Genomic DNA, 25,925 nt, shown 5'->3' with positions numbered 1-25,925 from the left:
TACAGATTGTAAAAGTCACAAGGCAAACAAAAAATTAAAATTAAAAAAATTAAAATAATAGAACTTTGAAGGGAAAAAAAATTAAGATTAAGGAATGCAATTTTTTTCTAAAAGATTTTAAAAGAATTTAAAGAGTAAAAGTGAATATATATATATAGAGGGCCAGTGCCGGGCCGGGCTAAGGGGCTCAATCCTGCCTTGATCCACTAGGCTACAACCACCCCTGTACCATTTGGATTGGTTTATCAATAGTGTTTCTACTCTAAGTCGTTGACCCCGCTATTATTGTTGCCTTCCCTGAAGTTGATACCTGTTTGCGATTGCTTTTCAAATGTTTAAAGGTACTTTTTATTTATTTATTTTTTTTTAAAAAAAATATTTCAATGTATTCAGTAATCATTAAAAGTACAGCCTGTACAAGTACCAATTTTAGTTCCATAGAGCTTTTGAATCAAGTTCAAATTTATAGCTTTCAAAATTTCATTATGATTAGAGGTTTTATATTTTAGATAATTGTTTTTCCTTAGACAATATTATCCATTTTTATTTTTATTTTTAAACACAATTTCACAAGTATTGTAACATTTTATTAAAGGACATTATTGTAAACTTAACCACAAAACTGTTTTAGAAAATATTATTAGCAAACATAGTAAAAAGTATTTTAATTGTGAAAAGTAGCTATCATTAAAAACAATTTTTTGATAGCTCTACGGACAAAAACACTTTTTTTATTCTAATAACAAGATGTCAAAGGCGCGCATTTATAATCAATAAAAGAATATCATTCATGAATCCTCAATTTCAAACTATTTTCGAAATTCCAAATTTAAGTTGGTGAAGTTAAAAAGGTTGGCAGAAAAGAAACGCATACTGGGACCGGTAAGCATTTTCCTTTTCTTTTACCAGAGGACGACGACCTTGACTGCGGGTGCCCAAACGAGGTCCAAACTCTTTTAAAGCTTCTGAGAATGACGATTTTGGGAAAGTAGCAACCAACATACTACATGCATGTTTGAATTTAACCCTTGAGTCAATCATGTCATCCTCCAATTCCTATTCTTCGCTGATTGTAGTAGTATGGTATTCCTTGCTCTTTTACTATACTACCATTCCTCGATTTACTACTCTGGCTGTGACAGCCTCCGAATCATCATCAATTAAATTGGAAGCACAGGCTCTAGGCAATAGTGGCTGGTGGGAGTGGGATGGCTATACGAAGAACATGTTTGATCATTGCAAGTGGCCTGGTATATATTGCAACGACGCTGGTAGTGTCACGGATATAAGCCCGCCTTCTACCTTTAACTTGGCAGGTAAGTTGGAGAAATTTAACTTTTCTTCCTTTCCAAATCTTGTTCGCCTCGACCTTAGTGGTAATGGACTCAATGAGAGCATCCCACATCAAATAGGTGCACTTTCAAAACTCACCTACCTCAATCTGTCTTCTAACGTTCTTAAAGGTGAGCTACCTGTTTCTCTTACTGCCCTCACCGGATTGTTGGAGTTGTCCATTTCCCAAAATCAAATCAGTGGTTCTATCCCTCCCAAAATAGGGAATTTGAAAAACCTCGTCACTCTAGATTTGAGTAATAACCGTCTTGTTGGTCCAATCCCTCCATCTATTGGTCACATATCCAACCTGACATTATTGGACCTGAGTCGCAACCGACTTGATGGACTAATCCCGCCGGAGGTAGGTCTCCTGACAAAACTAATTCGCATCTCTGTCAGGTCAAATTCGATTCAAGGGTCCATCCCACCCGAAATAGGGAATTTGAAGAATCTGACCGAACTAGACTTCAGTTTTAATCAGCTCATTGGTTCAATTCCTTCTTCATTGGGTCATTTAACCAACTTGGTATCTCTTTCCCTTGCCCGTAATGTGATCAACTTTTCGTTAAACCAAGCATCACCACTATCCAAACTCCGGTATTTAGACGTCTCCCAAAACAAGCTGAGTGGACCCATTCCATCTAACATCATAAATTGGTCCAACCTTGAATATTTAGACCTCTCCCGAAACAAGCTGAGCGGACCCATTCCATATAAAATCAGAGATTGGTCCAATCTTGATTATTTAGACCTCTCCCAAAACAAGCTGAGCGGACCCATTCCATCTGACATCAAAAATTGGTCCAATCTGAAACAATTAGACCTCTCCCGAAACAAGCTGAGCGGACCCATTCCATCTAACATCAGAAATTGGTCCAATCTGAAACAATTGGACCTCTCCCAAAACAAGCTGAGCGGACCCATCCCAACTGATATTGGAAATTGCCCTTATTTGTTTAGATTGAATTTGAGCAACAACTACCTGAATAGCAGCATTCCTCCTCAACTGAACTGTTCCAATCTTGAATATTTAGACCTCTCCCGAAACAAGCTGAACGGCCCCATCCCAACTGATATTGGAAATTGCCCTTATTTGTTGACACTGATTTTGAGCAACAACTACCTTAATGGTAGTATTCCGCCTCAACTGGGGAATCGTACCAGCACCAGCATAAGGGACTTGGAAGTCTTGGATCTCTTCTACAATAAACTATCGGGCAATATTCCCCCTTCTCTCAAATACATATATGTCCTTGACTTATCATACAATGCTCTGGAGGGTGGAATACCAAAGGATTTCGAGTATGAACGATATGCCGCCTCATTTGTTGGCAACAAAGGTTTATGTGGTAACACTAACCCAACCTATTTTCCTTCTTGCTCTCCTACTTCTCCTCCTCCGAAGAGAAGAAACAAATCCGTGCACCATATTGCAATTTCTCTTTCAGTCACAATTCTCCTCACCACCTTAATTCTAGGATTTTGGTACCATTCTCGACTTAAGATGAAGAAAACCCAGCCTCAACAAACACTAGCAAAGCATGGAGATATATTCTCAATATGGAATTATGATGGAACAATTGCATACGAGGACATCATTGAAGCAACTGAGGACTTTGACATCAGGTACTGCATTGGAACTGGAGGCTATGGGAGTGTTTACAAAGCACAGCTGCCTACTGGCAAAGTAGTTGCATTGAAGAAACTTCATCGTTTGGAAGGTGAGGAGCCAACTTACGATAAAAGTTTCAGAAATGAGGCACGAGTTTTGTCACAAATACGGCATCGCAACATTGTGAAGCTTTACGGTTTCTGTCTACACAGGCGATGCATGTTCTTGGTTTATGAGTACATGGAGAGGGGAAGCCTATTTTTAGTCTTGAGAAATGAAGTTGAAGCCATGGAATTGGATTGGACTAAGAGGGTGAATCTGGTGAAAGACATTGCTAATGCTTTGTCTTACATGCATCATGATTGCTCCCCTGTGGTTATTCACCGTGACATATCAAGCAGCAACATTCTTTTGAACTCAAAACTGGATGCTTGTGTTTCTGACTTTGGCACTGCTAGATTGCTAGATCCTGCTTCGTCGAATCAAACAGTAATTGCAGGCACTTATGGATATGTTGCTCCAGGTATACTATTAATTAATTGTATTTGTCTTCTTTCTTGTCCAACAAAATGGTATTTTAATGTTTGATTTTTGAAATACCTTCTGCTGTTCTACAAAATAATCATGCTCTTGAACTTCATACCATGTAATTTTTTAATTTACATAATTTTTTTTTTGCTGATACAGAACTTGCCTTCACCATGGTTGTAAATGAGAAATGCGATGTTTATAGTTTTGGGATTGTGGCACTAGAAACACTCATGGGAAGGCATCCTGGAGAACTTCTCCAATCATTGACATCTGCATCTACGCAAAATATAATGCTAAATGATGTATTAGACACTCGTCTCCAAGCTCCAACGCGTGGAGTGGTTGCACGGGATGTTGTTCTAGTTGCTACATTGGCATTTGCTTGCTTACATTCTGACCCAAAATCTCGGCTGACGATGCTACGCGTCTCTCAAGAGTTTCTAGCAAGCAGGTACTCACTAGCTAAATCTCTGCAGAAAATCTCACTGTCACAGCTAATGATCAAGATACCATATTTGATCGACTAATCTAGTAATCTCTGTATTAGTCACTGCAAAATACAAAATTGATAGGGTTAATTTCTTGCTTGTTGGATTTCCACTAGTTATTTGACTTTATGCATTTGTATTACAGCATCTAATAAATCAAGATGTTCATCTGTTCAATTGATCCATTAAATTTGGGGAGTGTCAATAAAAAGTACGAAATGATAGAGCGTAGGTGTCATGTAAACATACAAATTAAATGTTTTCCTAACCATAATGGATGATAATTTAAATCTTAGGAGCCCAGTATTTCCCAAGGAGAGAAGACGTACTCATTTTATAAAACTTTGATGGCTAGTCAGAGAGTAATGGTAGAATTTACAGGCGAGAAGTCATTCTGACACAGTGAAAATTGCCATAATACGAATTCCTTCCAAATAAAATACCATAGTCCTGCAATATATCAATACTATTCTTGAGCAAACCGAATTGTAGTGATCAAATGATCCAACATATGTGAAATTTAAATGGTAACATATGTGAACCTGTCCAGTAACAAATATATGTTACCACACCTCACAGCTTCCATGCTAGTAATTTCAACAGTGAATTGACAACTACTGAGACTAGAAAATTTGATTGCAGCTAGAATACTTGAACCACTCTCACAATAATCTTTCCAGCACCATTCTAATTCATTTAGCTCTGCCTATTGATTTTTTGTACAGTGTTTTGGAGGGGATTAATCCCACAAACAAACTCGTTGCAGGAATTACTCATGGCCAGAAATTTTACACAAAGTCATTTTGGGTTTTTTCTCCATCTCATCTATTGTGTTCAAGTAGTGTTTCTCATCAAGTAGCTTTCTAGACTGTTTCACATCCTTTGGAATCAAAGCATGGTCACAGAACATTTCTAATTTGGATAATTTTTAGAACCAAGAATTTTCTAGCGGAGTATCCCTTTGTATGACAGACTTGTTACTCCTTGTGACTTTTCTAAAAGTGTTGCTTATGGGTCGAATTAAAGACGGAGACTGACTTGCAGAATTTATGCAAAAGTCATTCCCTTCTCAAATACATTAATCCATCAATCAGCTTGACTTGACGAAAAGACCCTGTGGAGAAAAACTTAATCACAACGACCTAGTGACTACATTTTGTTGGATTATCTCCTTCAACCATACATGGTAAGGTCACAAAGCAAATGTAACTTGAATGACTTTCGGGATTATATGACAGCAACCATATATAAGCTTGATTCATATGATTACTAAATGTGTTTTGTATGAATTTCTTAACAAAATCAGAGATGTTTATAAGCAGCTCAATTCATAAAGCAGAGAAAGAATATAAAAAAAAAAAACCCGTCTTTCACATAAATCTAAAATATTGGCCTTGATTCACATCCATTGAAAATTTTAAACCTAATTTCAGTAAAATTCTTGTTTCTCACAGGAGAACTCTAAGAAGACAATATACATCACCCTCAAATACTTACTAATTATCTTCCAACTGTTATTTTCTATGTATATATTTCGAGTTAGTTGAGAAGGATGCAAGTCCAACTATCTCATGAAGACCCAACCAAGTGGCCATGCCTAAAATCACAGCTCCTAAGTGGGGAAAAATCTAATGGCCTACTTGATTCAGCTTTTGGTTTGTAAAAGAACTTGAATTTAGTCTGAAAATTCATTTAATTGACACTCGTGCAGAAGCAGATATACGAAAACACAATTAAGAGAAGTGCCCAATTTTATAACAAAAAAGATTTCAAATGATTAAAAAGCCTCCTACCTCTTTGACAAAACAATCTACCACCGAGATCTTCACTGCCCAAAGATGCCAATGAGATACGTGGCAAGAGTGCCGCTTACAAATTTCAATAACGGCTAAAATTTACTTTAGCAACGAAATGACCAATCCCATTGTCAGACAATCTCCCTCCATCATGCTATTCAAATTATCAAAGCCTTTTTATGCCATACAACAAATTTCTGCTAGGAAGAAATGTTATGCCGCTTAATGAGTAATTGAGGACAGAATTTAAATAGTTGTAAGCGTATTCACATCAACATATACACACGAGATCTTTCAGAAGACACAGAACCAAAACTGGAAAGTTAAAGTTAGCTATCAAAACCATCTCGTATGAGTGCTCTAACTGAAACTTAATATAAACACTATATGGGAGGCAAACTCAACAAGCATGGTGCTTCCAAGTGTTTGTCAGGCCATAAAACTTATATTTTTGCACTGTCTAACCCAAACAAATGAGAGTTGGGACACCTACCAAAATAATAAGCATAAAAAAATAAATTAACAAAAATAAAAAATCAAGTTTCCACAGTGTGAATACCTATATTTCGAGTCCACATGGCAAATGCCACATCATCAACAATAGCCCACACAGCTCGGTCAAATGGTCAACGAGCTACGCCACATTAGTAATGATGGCCCACATAACCTGGTTAAGGGTCAAAGTTGCCACGACATCAACATGCTTCAAATAGAAGAACGAAGACCCGAGTTGGGAGCAGGACTCATGATTCCTTGGGATCTGAGGAGGTTTTGGTTTGGTGGCTGAAGTCTAGGGTTCGCCGAGTCGACACTCGGCCTGACTTGCAGAGAGAGAAATACCATCTTGACTTCTGAGCATTTAACTCCATCTTATTTAACGTTACTTTATAATTATTTGAGAAATTAATCTCTTTTAATTATTTTGTTAATGGACCTATATGTGATGTCATTGATGACATCACCCACCTTCACTTGGCCTATAAAAGGAAATGACCTAAGGCCAAGAAAAGGGGCAAACACAAGGAGGAGGAAAATTCCTCCTAGACCGAGAGCTCTAAACTCTCTCTCTCTAAGATGGGTTGTCTTCACAACTCCTAAAAGATGAATCAATGAGTCAATGATGTTTTTTATATACACTGCCATCTCTCTCTCTCTCTCTCTTGTTTGCCTGGGCTTTCACCTCTCTCAATCCACCTCGGATTCCATCATGTTGCAAGATTTACCTCACCATCTGTTATTTTGTGATGATCTGGAACCCGCCTGAAAATCAGGTACCTACATTTGGCGACTTCACTAGGAAGGTATCCTCGTATAAATCGTGGGAAGAGTCATTTGTGGATATAGTAATACTCAAAAGCCCTCTATTGATCTACTGGTTATGGTGATCTCACTCCATTTCTTTCCTTATTTCAATATTTTTTCCTCTTGCAAATATTGCTCATGCACACCTTGTTACCTGTGTTGTTATGCGGATCTTGATATCTCCATCTCTTGCATCTAACAATACTACTATCGCTGTTTACATTCACCCAAATCACAATCATATTGTATATATATATAATTGGCTCACTGCATGCTATTTCTTTCATTACAATCAATTGATTTGAGAGACAACATCGTCAATTTCTTTCCTCTAGGAAGCATAAAATACACTGCAGTCTCTCTTATCTCTATAAACACAATAAATATCTAGCACGTAATATTATTTCTACTGTTAAGTAAGACAAAATTTAACTGGAGCCCTACAATTTTTTTTTCTCTTGACAGTACAATAAAGCCTAAAAACTAGGCAATAAAACATTCAGTAACACCCAAAAGTAAATAAATATTTTGATGCTACATATTAGCATTTTTATATTATTTTTACTGTTACGTAGGACAAAATACTATATATATATATATATATATATATATTTGCTCATCTTTACTACTATTCGATATACTGCTTTAAAAGTTCAACAAGTTGCAGATGTCAAATATATATGTAGTCCTTCGCCATCCATTTTCTGAAGGAACTTTGCTTTTTGGCTCCTCGCCTTAATGACGTCTTCACTTTTGGGGTACCTAATCGACGAATCCGCGTCAATTTCTTTCAACCATTCTCGTCGACAGAACTTGTCGATTTCAGACCACCAATTTGGTTGCTGACCGGTGATCCTCACAACCCTCTATCCTTCACTGTTGCTTCTTCACACTTAACATTCATTTGTTTTGCATACCCAGAAATCAACACTCTGCATTACATAATCAAAGTATTAACACAGATAATTTTGCAATTGCTGCACATGCCAACATTTTTATTTGCAATTGTTGATGACCCCTCAATTTTGGGCTACATATCGACCAATGGATTCATGATTTGTCCGTCGGTCTTGTAGACGATGATCCATCGATTTTAGACGACGAGACTGCCATTTCTTTTTGCTGTTGCGCCCTTTGATTTCCCGACACCTACCCGTCGATTACCTGCAACTTTTTTATGCCGACCGTCTCGACACCAACCCATCGAAGAACTCACATGTCGATCTACGACAACCATCGATTTCATACATACAATCATCTCGACACCAACCCGTCGATACCAACTCGTCGATGTCCCGCCATGCCATCATTTTAATCGACAAACCTCGTCGATTGCATGTATCCGTCTGTCATCCACCCGTCAATTTCATGCACCCGTCGATTTCATGCAACTCTTCCCTCGATGTCATCCTCCCGTCGATTCCGAGCAAGCAGACCTTGATGACAAACCAGTTGATGACCGTCGATTTTGGAGCTAAGCCTCACGGGTGCACCATGTCGATGGCCTCCATCCCTTCGATGACGCCATCAATTACTCGTCGATGACCTGTCTTGAGTCTTGTTGGGAATTCTTGTCGATTTCTTGACAAACCCTGCCGTTTTTAATTAACCATCCCGTCGATCTCCAGCGCCACCCCGTCGATTTTATGCACTCATTTTTATCGAAGGGTCTCGTCGATTTCATAAAGCTGTTTGTCGACGAGGTCGTAGATTTTGTAACTATTAGTGGTTCCCATCGATTTCAATGAACACAACAAACCTTAAAAGAACAAATTGATCATTTTTTTTCTTCCTCCAATTTCAATCGCACATCTCCCAACCACTGAGGAAAGACACACCAAAGTGGATCCCACCACTAGATTCTGATATATATACACATATATAGATATAGATGGTAATACTATTTATTTATATATCATGTTTGGTCTCCATTCGTATGCACTGCTATGACACCAAATTCATGGTCAAACGCATTCCATGGCTATTTGTCTTGCAATAATAATAATAAAAAAGTAAAAATCTTTTCCATTACACTTGTCAGCTTGTGTACATTTCTTTTTACTTTTTTTTTTTACCTCACACTCCTCAACCTACCATCTGTTAATGTGACTGCTACAAACATCACACGCCATGCATACTTATTGCACACAACCCTCGACTTTAGTTTGGCAGCATAATAATATATAGTCTGTACTATATATATATATATATATATATATTTGAATGCAACACATTTTTATGCTTTGACTTCTTATCCTTATTTTCATAATAATAAAGGGCTGCCGTAGTCACATGTGTGGAGGCGCACTCTCACCGGTTATAGGCCTTTTATTATTATATGATACACTTATATGTATTATTTCCTTTCCTTTGCATTGACGACTACATATGCCTAAATAGGCACGCACAAAGATGTATATATATATATATATATATATCTTACCAACGGACTATCATCATCTCCAAACCTATTAGAAATTCTTTTGATTTACATTTTATGGGCATGACCCATCATCAATTCTAGGCCATCACGCTAGGACCGTCTCTTTACATCAGTCTGCTTCTTTTCAACTAGCTCATGCACAAGACTACCACATAAAACTTATAAAACTCCTTTGGTCTTCCACAGATCACCCGCATACATGAATCTACAAAATTATATACACACACACGCACACATATTTATTTACATGACTACCATTTTGTCCATGATGAGGCCTTCGACAAGCCCTTCTCAAAACGTTGAACAAAAAATCTACCGTTCTCAATCGAGTTCTCACTACCTCTCAATACATGTATACATTTATACCTACTCGGATATTGAGCGCCCAGCACCTCTGTCCCAACGGCATGATTAGTCAATCGATGAATCCAAAGCCTCGATTTGACTAGGATATTGAGCGCCCAGTGCCTCTGTCTCAACGGCATAATTAGTCAACCGACGGACCCAGAGCCACGATCTGCCTTGGATATCAAGCGCCCAGTGCCTCTATCCCAATGCCATGATTAGTTAATCGACGGACCCAAAACCTCGATCTGACTCGGATATCGAGCGCCCAGCACCTTTGTCCCAACGCTATGATTACACTTAATGATAGCAGAACCTCGATCTGACTTGGATATCAAGCGCCCAAAGCCTCTGTCCTATCATACATAGTCCATCGACGAACCCAAAACCTCGACGAGCCACCCTACTTGAGTCATCCAACTCGGGTAGCCAAACCAGATCACCAAAACTAGACATCGACCGACACAAAATCTCGAATGTATCAGCAGTCGATTGATGGATAGAACATCTCAATTCACTTTCCCCAAATTGGATACACATCATTTTATGCCCGACTAACCTTCTACTTTCTACGAAGCTCACTCGCGCAGGGGGACTACCCTACTATAGATACCTATATATTTGTGGTGACATATCATCAATAAATAACCAACAACCTCAACTTAGAACCAGGCTTGAAATCATCGAGCGACCCAGAGCCTTGAATGAACTATCATAAAAGTTAATCAAGTGACCTAGGGCATCAATCAGACTTCACCATTCGAAGTCCATCGAGCAACCCAGTCTTGAACTATCATTAGTCGATCGATGGACTCCTCCTCGATCCGACTTCCATCGAGCGACCCAGAGCCTCAGACTTTAAACAAATCAAGTCCATCGAGATATCCAGTCCCGAACTATCACTAGCCGATCGATTGACGGACTCCTCTTCGATTTGACTCCCATCGAGCAACTCAGAACACTTCTTGCACTACTAGTCGATCAAAGCACTCCTCCTCGATCCAACCCCATCGAGCAACCTAGCCCTGAACTCACTAGTCGATCGAAGGACTCCTCCTCGATTCGACTCCTATCAAGCGACCTAGAACCTTATATTTTAAACAAATCAAGTCCATCGAGATACCCAGTCCCAAACTATCACTAACCGATCGATCGACGGACTCCTCTTCGATTTGACTCCCATCGAGCAACTCAGAACACTTACCCTAGATGAGATACCTCATCTGAGGACACATCGAGCAACCGTCTTGCACTACTGGTTGATCAAAGCACTCCTCCTTGATCTGACCACATCGAGCAATCGTCTTGCACTACTGGTTGATCGAAGCACTCCTCCTCGATCTGACCCCATCGAGCAACTTAGTATTGCACACTAGTCGATTAAAGCACTCTTCCTCGATCCGATCCCATCGAGCGACCTAGTCCTGAACTCACTAGTCGATCGAAAGACTTCTCCTCGATTCGACTCCTATCAAGCGACCTAGAACCTTATATTTTAACCAAAGCAAGTCCATTGAAAGACTCAGAACACTTACCCGAGATGCGATACCTTATATGGAGACACACTTTGCTGCTTAAACGTATTTCTCATATATATATTTTTTCTTTAGGAATCTCTAAGGATCCCTCATTTTCTTTTATGATTACAGCATATCTTTTTACGCCCGACTAACCTTCTACTTTCTACGAAGCTCACTCGCGCAGGGGGACTAATGTAGATACTTATATTTCGAGTCCACCTGGCAAACGTCACTATATCAACAACAGTCCACACAGCTCGGTCAAATGGTCAACGAGCTACGCCACATCAGTAGCGATGGCCCATATAACCTGGTCAATGGTCAAAGTTGCCACGGCATCAACATGCTTCAAATAGAAGAATGAAGACCTGAGTTGGGAGCAGGATTCAGGATTCTTTAGGATCTGAAGAGGTTTTGGTTTGGTGGCTGAAGTCTAGGGTTCGCCGAGTCGACACTCGGCCTGACTTGCAGAGAGATAAATACCATCTTGACTCCCGAGCATTTAACTCCATCTTATTTAAAGTTACTTTATAATTATTTGAGAAATTAATCTCTTTTAATTATTTTGTTAATGGACCTATATGTGATGTCATTGATGACATCACCCACCCTCACTTGGCCTATAAAAGGAAATGACCTAAGGCTAAGAAAAGGGGCAGACACAAGAAGAAGGAAAATTCCTCCTAAACCGAGAGCTCTAAACTCTCTCTCTCTCTCTCTCTCTCTAAGTTCCCAGCTCCTGAAAGATGGATCAATGAGTCAATGGTGTTTTCTATATACACTGCCAACTCTCTCTCTCTCTTGTTTGCCTGGGCTTCTAGCTCTCTCAATCCACCTCGGATTCCATCATGTTGCAAGATTTACCTCACCATCTGTTATTTTGTGATGATCTGGAACCCGCCTGAAAATCAGGTACCTACACACAGTAATTTCATCCCTTCGGGCAAATCAGCACAATTTTGTGTTTACGGGGACACAGATTAAATTTTGATCAAACAAGAGAGAACAACTAACAAACTCGGAAAAAAAAAAAAGTAAAAAGATTCACAAGAAGAAGTGGCGTACTATGATTTAGAGAATGCAGTTGCAAATGATGTGCTGGATCTTGCCATGAACAAGCATGGATTTGATCTTTGGTGGCAGATCAGGCGCCCTGTGTGGGATGTGAAGATCCCCAATTGCCAGCAGTAACACCATTGTCTTCTACTCCCAATAATTTACATCAAATATTCATCACAGTCTACACCAAAATTTACAATAACTAAATTAACAAATAACTAACACCCAAGTAACGCCGAAGAACACAAATCTTTCAAAAATCTTTCAAAAATCTTGACAAAAAAAATGGATATTATAAATTGATTTCTTAACATCACCAATACATTAAACCTCAAAGACAAAGATAGTGAGAAATTTCTGATACAAATTTTAGGATTCAGAGTGGTGACACCCAATTTTTTTCAAGATCTACATTAAAAACGTAAATTGCATTGCGATATACAAAAACATATATGTGTGTGTGTGTGTATATATATACTTATAATCATATATATACATAGTACAAACATATTCAAATCAAGACTGAGATTTGGGGATTTACTCGTATATGTGTTTTGAAGGGTTTCTAGACTATTCCTTCCTTGAAATTTTCCTCTTCCTCCTCCTCCTCCTCCTCCTCGTGGTTCAATCTCGTGGTTCAATGATGAGAGTTGCAGACGTGGCAGAGCACCAAGCCGTGTTTTGAAGGTAATTACTCATTAGGTATATTCAAAACGTTGCGTTTTGAAGGTCATTAGTTCTTTAAGTTTTGGCGGTCCTTTTAATTACATCTCTGCTTCAGCAGTCTTTAATGGACTTCTAGTCATTTTTCTAAAAAATTGATCCAGGTTTAATTGCTTATTATTTTCTCTCTTTTTATTTTTTATTTTTAAAATTTATAAATAAAATGTGTCATATTAACCATACAAATACGAAGATATGGCGAGTCAAAAAAAGTTAAAACACAAATCGGTCAAGAATGCATCAATAAATAATTATACAAAATATTATTCTTCTTCTGAGTTCTGGCTAGAAAATTTTGCACAAAAAACAAGAGAAGGAAACATGAAGATTGATGTGGCAAAGTTTGGGAAGGATTAGAGTAGGACTTTTAATAGTTTATTAGTTCGAATGAATTGAATGTCGACCGGTTCGACTCCGAATGATGGATCAATCTCTGCAACAGCCATGAAATATATATGGACTTGTTCAATAATGTATCAAGTGATAAAAACAGGATTATATTATACACACTGTATATACTGGGGCTATAAATAAATAGAAATTGAATTATTTTTGTTTCCTGTTTTAGAAGGGCTGCTCTAAGCGGTACCAGGCTCTTACCTCCCAAAAGGAGGTCAGAGATTTATGTTTGAGTACCAACTAAAAAAAAAAAAAAAAAAAAACATAATTGATTATCAAGTGTTTGTTAATGTTATCTTTATCTCAATTTAGATATCCTGTTTGGAGAACCGTGACTCATAAACGGTTTCTCAAACATAACATTAAATTGGGATGGTGGGAGTATATAACCGGAAATACTTATAGGTACAAAAAAAAAAAAAAAAATTGTTTCTAAGAAAATGGAAATGGAAAAACATATGTATTGTAAAATCATAAAAGTAGTACGAAAATAGTACCCAGTAATGGTGTGTATTCAATGAATTAGCATTTTCTTCCTTGTTTGTATATGACAACACTAATAAATTTTAAAACTAAGTCGTACTTTATTCTTAGATTGACTTGTTGGACTTTGAATGATTGATCAAGGTATGAATTGATAATACATGCACCTGTTTGTACAAAGTGATAAAAGGAGGATTATATATATATATATAGGGCTGCAAATGAACCGAACTGTTCATGAATAGTTCGGGCTAGGCTCGTTAAAAGTTCGGTTCGGGCTAGTTTAATAAATGAGCCGAGTTTGAGCAACATTGAGCTCGGCTCGTTAGGTTTGTGAACCAGCTCGTTAACTGACAATTTGTATTATCTTTCTAAAAGCCCATATATAATTACTACACTACATCTAAAAGATTTAGCCCATAAAAGTATAACTTTAGCCCAATTTACATTATTTCATTAAGGCCCATTAGTCCACCATCCAAATAAGATTTCATCTCAACCTTTGAATCTAATACATCTCAACCATTGGTTTACTAAAGTTAAAAGAGATGGAGAAGATAAACCCTAGAGCTAAAAACTACTACGGCACGTCCTTTTTAGCTCCTCACTGTTAACCCTCCACAGCCATACGCGGCAACTCTCTCTCTATTGTTCTCTATTAGATCTTAAGCTCAAGAAAAGATTAAATAAGGGATTAAGAAATTTCAGACAAAATGACAGATTATTAATGGAGTCGATAACCATGTCAGGTTTGATTTTAACTTGAAGCTTGATAAGCGCTGAAAAGTACAAATTTAAACCCCTTAAACTTGAGTATTTTAGAACCTTTATCTATCTTATTTTTCCGTTTTAGACTAATTTCGTGTTATTTCCCTTTTTAGGTCAATAAAGCTAAAACGAGCTAAAAATGGTTACTTAAGGCCTTTTTGGAGTCAAACTAAGTCTTAGTAATGATCCGGAGCAAAAAGAGGTTGATTTGGAGTAAAAAGAGGCTGATGCTGAAAATCTGCCAAGTTGGATCGATCCATTCTGAGATCGATCGCACAAAACGTGAGATCGATCAAACTTTTCTCAGATTGATCAAAGTTGGATCGATCGAAAATCAAAGTTGGATCGATCGAACATTTGCTGGCAGCGAGCTGTCTTATTCCCGTGCGAGCCCAAAAGTCCACCTACCACATAGTACGGGATTAGATATTTTTGGAGTTATATTCATGACTTAGTGACTAAGAAAAGGACCTTCTATATAAAGGGAAGTGACCTATTTTGTAAAGAGCTTTTTATCATTTTTATTTTTACATTGAAATTTTACTTTATCTCTCTAAGAAGTTAGAGATTAGGGTTAGAAGAAAAGGGGGAAGTGGACGCACATCTCAAGATCCATCTCTAGATCAATCTCTCTCTCCATCTCTAGAGCTTCAAAGAAGAAGAAGAAGAAGAGGAAGAAGAAGATGGAGCCATATTTGGAGCTTGATTTCATGATCATATCTACTTCCTTCATGATTGGCTAGATCTACACTTAGGGCTTGGATGAGCCCTAAGTCTTGTGTAATCTAAACCCTTGTATTTCTATTTTTGGGGATTTATATATATATTGTTGTGATTAGTGCTCTAGCCTTGTGATTGTTGATTTAATTCTTCCTTATGATTTTCTATTTTAATTACATGTTGTCTTATGTGTGATTATTTGGGGAATTGATCTCTACACTAGATTCTCTATGTTGGTTGCATGTTTATGTGTGATTAATTAAGGATTTAGTGATGGCTAAGTATGTGTTTTCATTGAATGGGTTTGTCAATTAATTTGATGGTTTATACTTATACTTGATGGGTTGTTCTACAATTTAATTCATGTTTGTAGATAGGTAGACAATCTATGTTTGCTTAGATATTCCATGGCTTATTATTGCAAATTCCATGATTCTCTAGATTGATGTGTGCTACAATTGTTATTAGTTAGATTAGTCATGCTTAAAATTGATGAGTTGTGCTACACTTAGTTTAGGTAGACAATTCATTCTTAAATTAGATGGTCCATGCTTAATATTGCAATTGGTAGTCGCATTTTGTTCACAACAATGTATTCCTCATTAATGGAAAGCAAGTGGTTAATTACATGAGCTTAGTGGTGATTCCAACACCCTAAGTCCTCTCTTCATATCTCTTAAATCCCTATCTCTCACTAGTTTACTTTTCTTGCATTTTAATTAATTGAATTTTAGTTTAATTCAAACAATCAATCTCTCATTCACAATCTTGTCATCCACTAGAGTCAAAGTTAATTTCCAACACGTATAATCCCTTGGGACGATCCCTATTCACTCTTAGTGATTTTTATAAATTTAAACTTGACCTAAAAGGCTTTTCTTGAACCGTACATTCACTACATTATTTTGGCGTATATCAAGCGGCCTCATCAAAGCTCTGTATTTTTTTTTCTTGTCTGATCCATATATATTTTTCTTGTCTGATCCATATATATCAGATGAATTTCTTTAACCATGTTATGTTTGATTTTAACTTGAAGCTCTGTATTTTTTCTTCTATGCTAGTTGGGTCTGATAAGAGTGGAGTTGTTTGTTATCAGTGTCAGCAACATGGACATTACAAATCCAACTGTCCTATGAAATCGTTTGCAGTTCCTACAGCATCGAGAGTTTGTTATAGGTGTGGCCAACTAGGCCATTTGATTCTGGATTGCCCGAATCGGGGAGCAGGCACGGGTAGTGGAAGAGGGTCATAGCAGAGGCCGTCGTAGTCGGCTGTAGCTCAGTCAGGTTTCAGATCGCAGCCACCACCATAGCCTGCCATGTCCTCTTAGGGTTCACGGCCAGTTAAGAGGGATACTCCTACTATGTCAGTGTAGCAGTCAAGTGTTCAGGTTGGCAGTTCTCAGGCACAGGCACCACAGGGACGTGTCTTTGTACTTACACAGGCCGATGCATCTTCTGGTTCATCAGTTCTCCGAGGTATATTTCTAGTGTTTGATTCTTGGGCCCGTGTTTTGTTTGACTCTGGTGCATCTCATTCCTTCATTTCATCATCATTTGTACTTGCATCAGGGTTAGAGGTTGTTTCATGGATCGGGTGTTATGTGTTGATACGCTAGTTGGGGTTTCAGTGTCTTTGAGTTGAATTGTGAGGGATTACTCTATCGTGATAGGCGGGCGGACTTTTGTGTTTGACTTTATCCTTCTGGAGATGACTAGCTTTGATGTCATTCTAAGGATGGATTGGTTAGCTTTATTTCGTGCTACGATCGATTGTTTCAAAGGAAGAGTCACAGTTTGCACTCCCGAGGGAGATTGCTTATTTTTCATGGGAGATCGAAGTGATTCCCAACTTTCATCATTGTATGGAATTCGTGGACGGAGTCGTAGTGATTACTTTTTGGCTAGTAGCCGAAAGAGATGATATTGTGGAAGAGGTTTATCCGGCAATTCTTCGTGATTTCTTAGATGTTTTTCCAGAGGACTTGACAGAGTTGCCTCCATATTGAGAAGGTGAGTTTACTATTGATTTGATGCCCAGTACCATGCCGATTTCTATGGCATGAGTGGAGTTGGAAGAATTGAAGAGACAACTTAATGATTTGAGGATGAAAGGTTTCATCTAACCGAGTGTGTCACCGTGGGGCGCACCAGTCTTGTTTGCTAAGAAGAAAGATGGTTTTTTGAGGTTGTGCATTGATTACTGAAAGTTGAATCATGCCACTATCAAGAACAAATATCCTTTACCAAGGATAGATGATTTATTTGATCAATTAAGGGGAGCCAATTGTTTTTCAAAAATTGACTTGAGGTCAGGCTACTATAGTTGTAGGTTAGGGATGAAGATATTCCAAAGAGAGCATTCCGTACACGGTATGGACATTATGAGTTCCTTGTTATGCCATTTGGCTTGACTAATACGCCAGCAGCATTCATGGACTTGATGAACCGCCTCTTTCATGATTACTTGGACCAGCTTATGGTAGTTTTCGTGGATGACATTCTTGTGTATTCACAATCTCGAGAGGAGCACGAGATCCATTTGAGTATTGTATTACAGATTTTGTGGGAGCACCAATTGTATGCCTAATATAAGAAGTGTGAGTTTTGGCTACAAGAGGTGAAAATTTTGGGACATGTTGTTTCAGAAGGTGAAGTATCAGTTGATCCATCGAAGATAGAGGCAGTTATAAATTGGGAATAACCCAAGAATGTGTTTGAGATCCACAGTTTTCTTGGTTTAGCAGGTTACTACCGAAGATTTATGAAGAATTTTTCTCGCTTGGCAGCGCCTATGACTCGCTTGACCCGAAAAGGGATCAAATTTACATGGAATGAATCACGTGAGTCTTCCTTTCAGGAGTTGAAGACAAGATTGACTACAGCTCCAGTGTTGGTGATACCCAAGCGTGGCTTGGGTTATGTGATTTATTGTAACGCTTCACATGATGGTTTGGGTTGTGTGTTGATGCAGGATGGTGGAGTGTTGGCTTTTGGATCTCGACAATTGAAGACTCACGAGTTTAACTACCCTACTCATGATTTAGAGTTAGCGGCAGTTGTGTTTGTTTTGAAGTGTTGGAGATATTACTTGTATGGTGAGAGATTCAAGGTGTTCTCGGATCACAAAAGTCTCAAGTACATTTTCTCTCAAAAGGACTTGAACAACAAATAAAGGCGATGGGTTGAGTTCTTGGAAGATTACAATTTTGACTTGCAGTATCATCCGGGCAAGACAAATGTGGTAGCAGATGCCTTAAGCCAGAAATCTCGTGGGACTTTAGCCGGTTTGTCTATTCAAAAATGGAAGATACTTGAAGATCTGGCAGAGATGGGATTGTAGTATTTTGATGACGATGTTTACAGTGAGTCGGCATTCTTGTTTAGTCTTGTGGCCCAGCCTACTCTTGTCAGACGAGGGATTGAGTCACAGAGACATGATCCAGATTTGGATGCCATTTACACTTTGATCTCGAGTGGTGAGACAGTGAAGGATTGGACTTTGCATGTAGATAGAGGGGGTCTACGGTTCAGGGGTTTATTGATTGTTCACATAGTTTGCCGTGTGGACGTTTTACGGGAGTTTCACACTTCCTGTTTTACAGTTTATCCAGGTGGTACTAAAATGTATCACAATTTGAGACGTCAATATTGGTGGAACAGAATGAAGAAAGATGTTGCACAGTTTGTGGCTCAGTGCCTTACCTATTAACAAGTGAAGGCCGAGCATCAGAGACCAACCGATTTATTATAACCATTGCCTGTAATGCAGTGGAAATGGGAGCAGATTGCTATGAATTTTGTGACAAGTCTTCTTAGATCACGGAGGGGAAATGAAGCCGTATGGGTCACTTTTTGCCTATTAAGGCAACTGATGACGCAGAGGCACTTGTTATTCTTTTTGTAAAAGAGATTGTAAGGTTGCATGGAGTTCCAATGGCTATTGTTTCAGATAGGGATGCCAAGTTTACTTCGAGGTTCTGGGAAGGACTTCAGGCAGCGTTTGGTTCATCGTTACACCTTAGTATGGCATTCTATCCACAGACGAACGGCCTGTCGGAGCGTACCATCCAGATCTTGGAGGATATGCTTCGGGCATGTGTACTTGATTTGGGAGGTAGTTGGGAGGATCACCTTCCACTTATTGAGTTTGCCTATAACAACAATTATCAGGCGAGTATTCAGATTACACCATTTGAGGCGTTGTATGATAGACCTTGTAGGTCTCCAGTTTGTTGGACTGAGGTAGGCGAGACAGCCGCCTTAGGACCCGACACTGTACTCGAGACTACTGAGAAGATTAAGCTGATCAGACAGAGATTGCTTACAGCTCAGAGCAGACAGAAGAGTTATGCGGATAGGCGGTATCCTTTGAGGTGGGAGACCACATTTTTCTCCGAGTTTCTCTATGGAAGGGGCTAATAAAGTTCGGAAAGAGTGACAAGTTGTCGTCACGATTCATTAGACCTTTTGAGATCTTGGATCGGGTAGGAGAGGTTGCCTACAGACTTGCTTTGCCATCACATATGGACAGAGTCCACAATATCTTTCATGTATTGATGCTACAGAAGTACGAGCCAGATCCATCTCACATTTTGAGTTGGGTTCATGTGGACATTGATGAAGATATTTCCTACGAGGAGGGACCAATTCAGATCCTTGACACACAGCAAAAGGTGTTGAGGAACAAAACGATACCACTAGTGAAAGTTCCCTAGAGGCATCATGGAGTTAAGGAGGCTACTTGGGAGCTTGAATATGAGGTTCATTCCAAGTATCCAGAGTTGTTTTCTCCCTCAGGTATGGCTTGATTTTGGAGACGAAATCTTTTAAAGTTGGTGAGAATGTAATATTTATGTGTTATATATATATATATATATATATATATATATATATTAAAAAAATGGATAGGATTTTTGAGTGGTGGGACCCACCACCACTTATTTTTAATTTTGTGGCCAAAAGGCCATACAACCTCACATTCTGTTTCTATCTCCCGATACTCTCTCTTCTTCCCTTCATTTTACTTTTTTCTTTTTCTTTCTACAACAAAACTTTAATCTTCAATTACTTTATCAATTTTGAGAATTTTTGGGTGTCGTTTGCGGCATTTGAAGAGCTTGTTGAGATCTACGCGTTGATATGAGCAATTCTTCATTTGGCCAACCCTAGGAATTTCAAAATTTTAACTCACTTTGGGGATTTTTGCATCTAAGTGAGGTAGGTGTTTCTAATTTACATTTTTTTGGGCTTTTTGTGAATTATTCTTCTTAAATTGTGAATTAACATGCTTGATTTGTAGAAATTTCATGCTTTATTATATATATATTGTGCCAAAGTTGTAACTATGTGTTGCTTGATATATATGATGATGAAGCATGTAAATTGTTGATTAATTCAAGCCATTTGTGCCTTTAGTGCTAGTTTGGTGATTAGAAAGTATGAAATATAATTTTAAAAATTTTTATGTTGTAAAACATGTCTAAGTATTAAATTTTCATGCCTATGGTATTTATTAACTTGTTGGAAATTGCTATAAGAAAGCATGTTAATTTGTGTAGTATAAATTCTTCATTTTCATAGTATTGGCAAAGCATGTGATATTCATGCACAGTATTGGGCATAAAAAAATGGCAAAATGATTTGAAATAAATGAAAAAAGGGTTTTGGGATAAAGTTTTGATTAAAGAATTTTTTTCGAAAAACCCGGTCGTAGAGGAGTTATCGAAGGGCCGTGGCATTAATATAACCTAGAGAGAACTGGGAAAATCATCCTAGCGTGGTTGAGCTAGCTGGGCCCTAAATGACGCCGCGGAGTTACTAAGGGTCAGGGATAGTAGTTAATCCTTCTCTCGTGTCACCGAGGAGTCACTGAGGGACGAATTATATTAACGGTTTAAAAAGTGGAGAATGGAAGTGATTTTGAAAATGGGGAGCGACATAGCATGACATAGCATTCTATAGCATCATATTGTCCATTTTGGCCTTGTAATTTGTTGTATTTTCTCCAGGCATAGCATGATCCCATTTTCTATATTTTTATTCATTATTTGGATTCACGGGGTCACAAGAGGAGTGTCTTAGGCACCACCTATTGAGCTTTATGCTTACCCTATTATTTAACATTTTTTAGGACATGGGAAAGAAGTGGCGGATGACGTTCTACCACAGGCCTAATTTGGATTAGAGGATCATTTTGCTATTTTTGTATCTAAGTCCCATCATTTTTTTTTTTTTTTTGTAAAACCTTAGTTTGTTATATTCGGTATAGAGACTTATGAACTCTTGTTATTGTTATTTTGCTTCATGAACTGTAAGTTGATGTAATTGGAGTAAAATTCTAGTATGTAAGCATGAGACTATATATAAGACAGGTACTCCTTTGTTCTGGATGAATGGGATGATGATGATGTGCTATCTTGAGGAGGTTATTGATGTTGTTGTTTTGTGAATGTATTATATTATTTGCATTGTGTGTTGGGACAAGTTAGATTAGTTTTGAAGGTCTAAGAGAGGCCATTTTTTTTTATGCATTTCAGCAGGTTGTTGTATGACCCTTTTTAGCAGAGGTCATATCGAATTTTTTTTATTTTTATAATAGGTATCATTTTAGTGTTGTTACAATATACATTTTTTTGAGTTAGACAAAGTACTACACAGAGGTAGTTCGCTGTATCCGCGAGTTTGCAATGCTACTACTGTTGGATGCAGATCATTGTATCCTAGGAAACAAGCGCCATAGAGTCCATGCAGGCCGTAAACTGTCTTAAAGAAATAGTTTTCAATACTAGCCTTGGTCCAGGTTCTTTATTTATTATTATTATTTTATTACTTTAATTTGCATGTTTAATTAAATATCGAGTTGCATATTTTATAAATTAATTTTTAACATATTTTTAATTGTCTCATGACATATTAATATTAGGTTAGTTATATCTTAAATGTCATTTGAAACGTATATTTATTAAAAGTACCTTGGTCTTCTCGAAATTCTATAATTTTTTTTTTTTTTTTTTTTCAAGAGAAATTCTATAATTGGAAAATCACTTTAGGCCGTTTTAGCCATTTAAATGATAATATATGCCACGTATCTTTAATTGGCATCCTCATCTAATAATTATGATGTCAACAATTTGAATATAAAACATAAATGTATAATCTCTCCAGCACCATTCTAATTCATTTAGAACCTGCTGTTGATCTTTTGTACAGTGATTTGGAGGGACTAATCCCACATACTCGTTGCAGGTAATTTATTCAAGACTAGAAATTACACGGAAAGTCATATTTTGGTGTTTTTTTTCCCTCTTATGTCTTTTCCAAAGTGGCTGCTGATGGTGACGACTCAACGACAGAGACTTTGTGACAAGAAGGAAAAATCATTCCCTTTTAATGTTAAAAAAAAAAAAGAAAAAAAAAATCATTCCCTTTTCAGATACATTAATTATGCATCAATCAGCTTGACTTTACGAAAAAGACCCTATGCCATAGAGACTTCATCAAAAACCAATTAGTGGACTATATTACTTTGGAGTTTAGATTATCTCATTTATGCAAATTTAATCCAATATGATATGATATATATATATATATATATATATATATATATATATATATATATATATAAACGTTAAAGCATTGACTAGATTGACTTGTCGAAAAGACCAGGCAGGCCATTATTTTTGGCCTTCATTTACTTGGCGCTGTTGATAATAATCACGAAGTTAATTGTAGTGATCAACCTAGTCCATGTAATTGAATCCTTCAATCATGTCATCCTCCAATTCCATTTCTATAATGCTAGTAATATGCTATACCTTACCCTTTTACTTTGCCACTACATTTACCATCTCTACTGCTTTTGTGGCGGCAACCTCCAGATGGTCATCACCACCATCAAATGCATGGGAAGCAGAAGCTCTACATAATAGTGGCTGGTGGGATATCGGTACAGAGAACACCTTAAGTGATCATTGTAAATGGGCTGGTATAGTTTGCAACGATGCTGGAAGTGTCACAGAGCTTAATCCCCCTCATTGTTGTAGATTAAAAGGCCGGTAAATTGTGGAAATTTAACTTCTCTTCCTTTCCAAACCTTGTTCATCTTGATCTTAGTGGTAATGGACTCAATAAGAGTATCCCAAAGCAATTAGGTATGCTTTCAAAACTTACCTATCTCAATTTGTCCTTCAATGATCTTTACAGTGAGCTCCCTCTTTCGCTGGCTAACCGACCGAATTAATAGAGCTTGACATTTCAATGGGTGCAATTTTTGGTTCTATCCCTCAAATAATAGGGAATCTAAAGAATTTGGTTTCTCTAAATCTTAGCAGAAACTTCCACCTTTTCCGTCCAATCTCTTCTGCTCTTGGCCACTTATCCAATCTGACCTCACTGGACCTTAGTAGTAATTTCCTTGGTGGACCAATCCCTCCAGAAATAGGGAATATGAAGAATCTGATTGAGCTAAACCTTTGTTGAACATATGGCTCAATTTGAGGCTTGCATCACCCATGATGTCATCAAGATTCTTGGCCTCCAAGAATGTGTGCCCAACAAATCAATTGAGTGAGTTTATAATCTTCTTATTTATAATAATACGAATCATCATCGCCCGTAGATATAACCCTATTTGTGAGGGTGAATCACGTATAAATCATTGTCCCTTTTGTGTGTGCCTATTCATTTTTCTTGTTATTATTTTTCTCTTGTTCTCATAAACTCCTATTCGATACTTATTTCATAACAAACTGGTATTGGAGCTTTTAGGGAATTTTTGAGATGTCGACAAAATACGAGATTGAGAAATTTGATGGCAAGATTAGTTTTAGTCTTTGGCGCATTAAAATGCAGACCCTGCTCACTCAACAAGGTATTGGCAAAGGAAAAGATAAAAAGAGGAGTTACGATCCTAGTTCTCAAAAGGGTTGTGAGGGGACTACACAACATGGTGGGAGAATGAAATCCGTTTGCAGATGGCAACCGAAATTGCAGCAGTCCTTACAAGGAGGCAAACCCATGAGGACAGATGTGATATTGACTTGCAATAATCTTGGTGGTAATGAGATAGTCCATTCGAGTGTCATTAAGATGTGTGGGAGGCAAGTAGTTGGTCACAACAGAGATGTGAGGAAAAGTCAAGGACGTCCTATTCTCCATAAGGGTAAAAAGATGACTTTTCATTACCATTCGGTGGTTTGTAGGCGGTTGGAGAAGGTTGCTGAAGGAGATGTCAAACTTGGAATTTATGAGGTTGCTTTTGGTAAACATTTAGAGTTTGACACAAATACTGAAGGTATGCTTGTGGCTGCGCAAGACATGCATGGGTTGAAGAATGAGAGCCCGAGGGTTAAGTTTGAGGATGACTCAAATTTAACTAAAATTCTTTATTAATTTGTTTTCTGTTGGAGATGATGATGGCGCTATTTTTATTACTCACATTGTGTTGAAGAAAGACTCTTTATGATGTTGTCTTATCATTTCTACTAAGGCGGAGAAATTTTGCCAATGATGGAGTTTTGTGGCTCATTCGAAATTTTTGCCAAGGTGGAGAATTTTCGCCAAGATGGAGATTTGTTGAACATATGGCTCAATTTGAGGCTTGCATCACCCATGATGTCATCAAGATTCTTGGCATCCAAGAATGTGTGCCCAACAAGTCTTTTGAGTGGTCACCAAGTAGTCTCATTTTGGTGTCCCATTTTGGCTATAAATAGCCTTTGCCCTCCATAGTTTGAAGCATCCAAGAGGCATCCAAGAGTAAGACAATATTCGGATCAAGAGAGTATATTGGTTTTGTGTGTGTGAGAAAATCATTTTGTGTGTGCAATCTTCAAGTGACACTTGAAGCTTGTCTTTGGGTGGGTTTTTTTCTTTATTTAAACCATATACTATTTAGGGTATTTCTTGAGTCTTGAGTGAGTCTTCTTTGTTGGTGAGTGAGTGATGTGAGAAGAGAGATTATTGTGAGGAAGAATCAAAACGTTCTTCAGTTTGTAATCTTCTTCTTTATAGTGATACGAATCATCATCGCCCGTGGATATAACCCTATTTGTGAGGGTGAATCATGTATAAATCATTGTCCCTTTTGTGTGTGCCTATTCATTTTTCTTGTTATTATTTTTCTCTTGTTCTCATAAACTCATATTTAATCCTTATTTCATAACAACCTTAGTAACAACTAGCTCATTGGTCCAATCCCTCCTAGTCTTGTCAGCTTATCCAATTTGACCTCACTGGACCTTAGTAACAATGGACTCGATGCAAACATCCCATTAGCCTTGTTTTCTTTGAAAAATCTCACCCGACTCTCCTTGCAGTCGAATCTAATCCGACATTCCATTTCTCCAGAAATGGGAAACTTGAAGAATCTGGTTGATCTAGACCTTAGTGACAACCA

At 37.8% G+C, this 25,925-nt stretch overlaps 1 protein-coding gene and 1 long non-coding RNA gene across 3 annotated transcripts; one reads left to right on the top strand and one right to left on the bottom strand.

The window, feature by feature from the left end:
- Window positions 1-979: 979 nt before the first annotated feature.
- Window positions 980-4,005, top strand: LOC132284626 (MDIS1-interacting receptor like kinase 2-like). Its single transcript, XM_059786744.1, has 2 exons — window positions 980-3,470; window positions 3,635-4,005. The coding sequence occupies exons 1-2, from the start codon at window positions 1,040-1,042 to the stop codon at window positions 4,003-4,005; spliced, it is 2,802 nt and encodes a 933-aa protein (XP_059642727.1). The 5' UTR covers window positions 980-1,039.
- Window positions 3,888-13,193, bottom strand: LOC132284627 (uncharacterized). 2 transcript variants are annotated; one of them, XR_009472325.1, is made up of 4 exons: window positions 12,973-13,193; window positions 12,438-12,612; window positions 4,296-4,416; window positions 3,892-4,028 (listed from the first exon to the last, which is right to left on the bottom strand). It is a non-coding gene; the product is annotated as an uncharacterized LOC132284627 (long non-coding RNA). The 2 variants fall into 2 exon arrangements; XR_009472326.1 differs by lacking the exon at window positions 4,296-4,416 and having other exon boundaries at window positions 3,888-4,028.
- Window positions 13,194-25,925: the final 12,732 nt, after the last annotated feature.

The sequence above is a fragment of the Cornus florida genome, unplaced genomic scaffold, assembly GCF_030987335.1.
Source record: "Cornus florida cultivar Cherokee Brave unplaced genomic scaffold, ASM3098733v1 CherokeeBrave_3.0.0_Hap2_Chr11, whole genome shotgun sequence".
In the NCBI taxonomy this organism is placed as follows: Eukaryota; Viridiplantae; Streptophyta; class Magnoliopsida; order Cornales; family Cornaceae; genus Cornus; species Cornus florida.
Note: the sequence above shows the minus strand (reverse complement) of the source record. Positions and strands in the feature narration are given on the sequence as shown.

Bases quoted from the DNA above. Each gene is read 5' to 3' on its own strand.
- LOC132284626 (XM_059786744.1), top strand. From the start codon at position 1,040: ATGTCATCCTCCAATTCCTATTCTTCGCTGATTGTAGTAGTATGGTAT. The intron at 3,471-3,634 runs GTATACTATTAA...TTGCTGATACAG, and splicing joins TTATGGATATGTTGCTCCAG to AACTTGCCTTCACCATGGTT.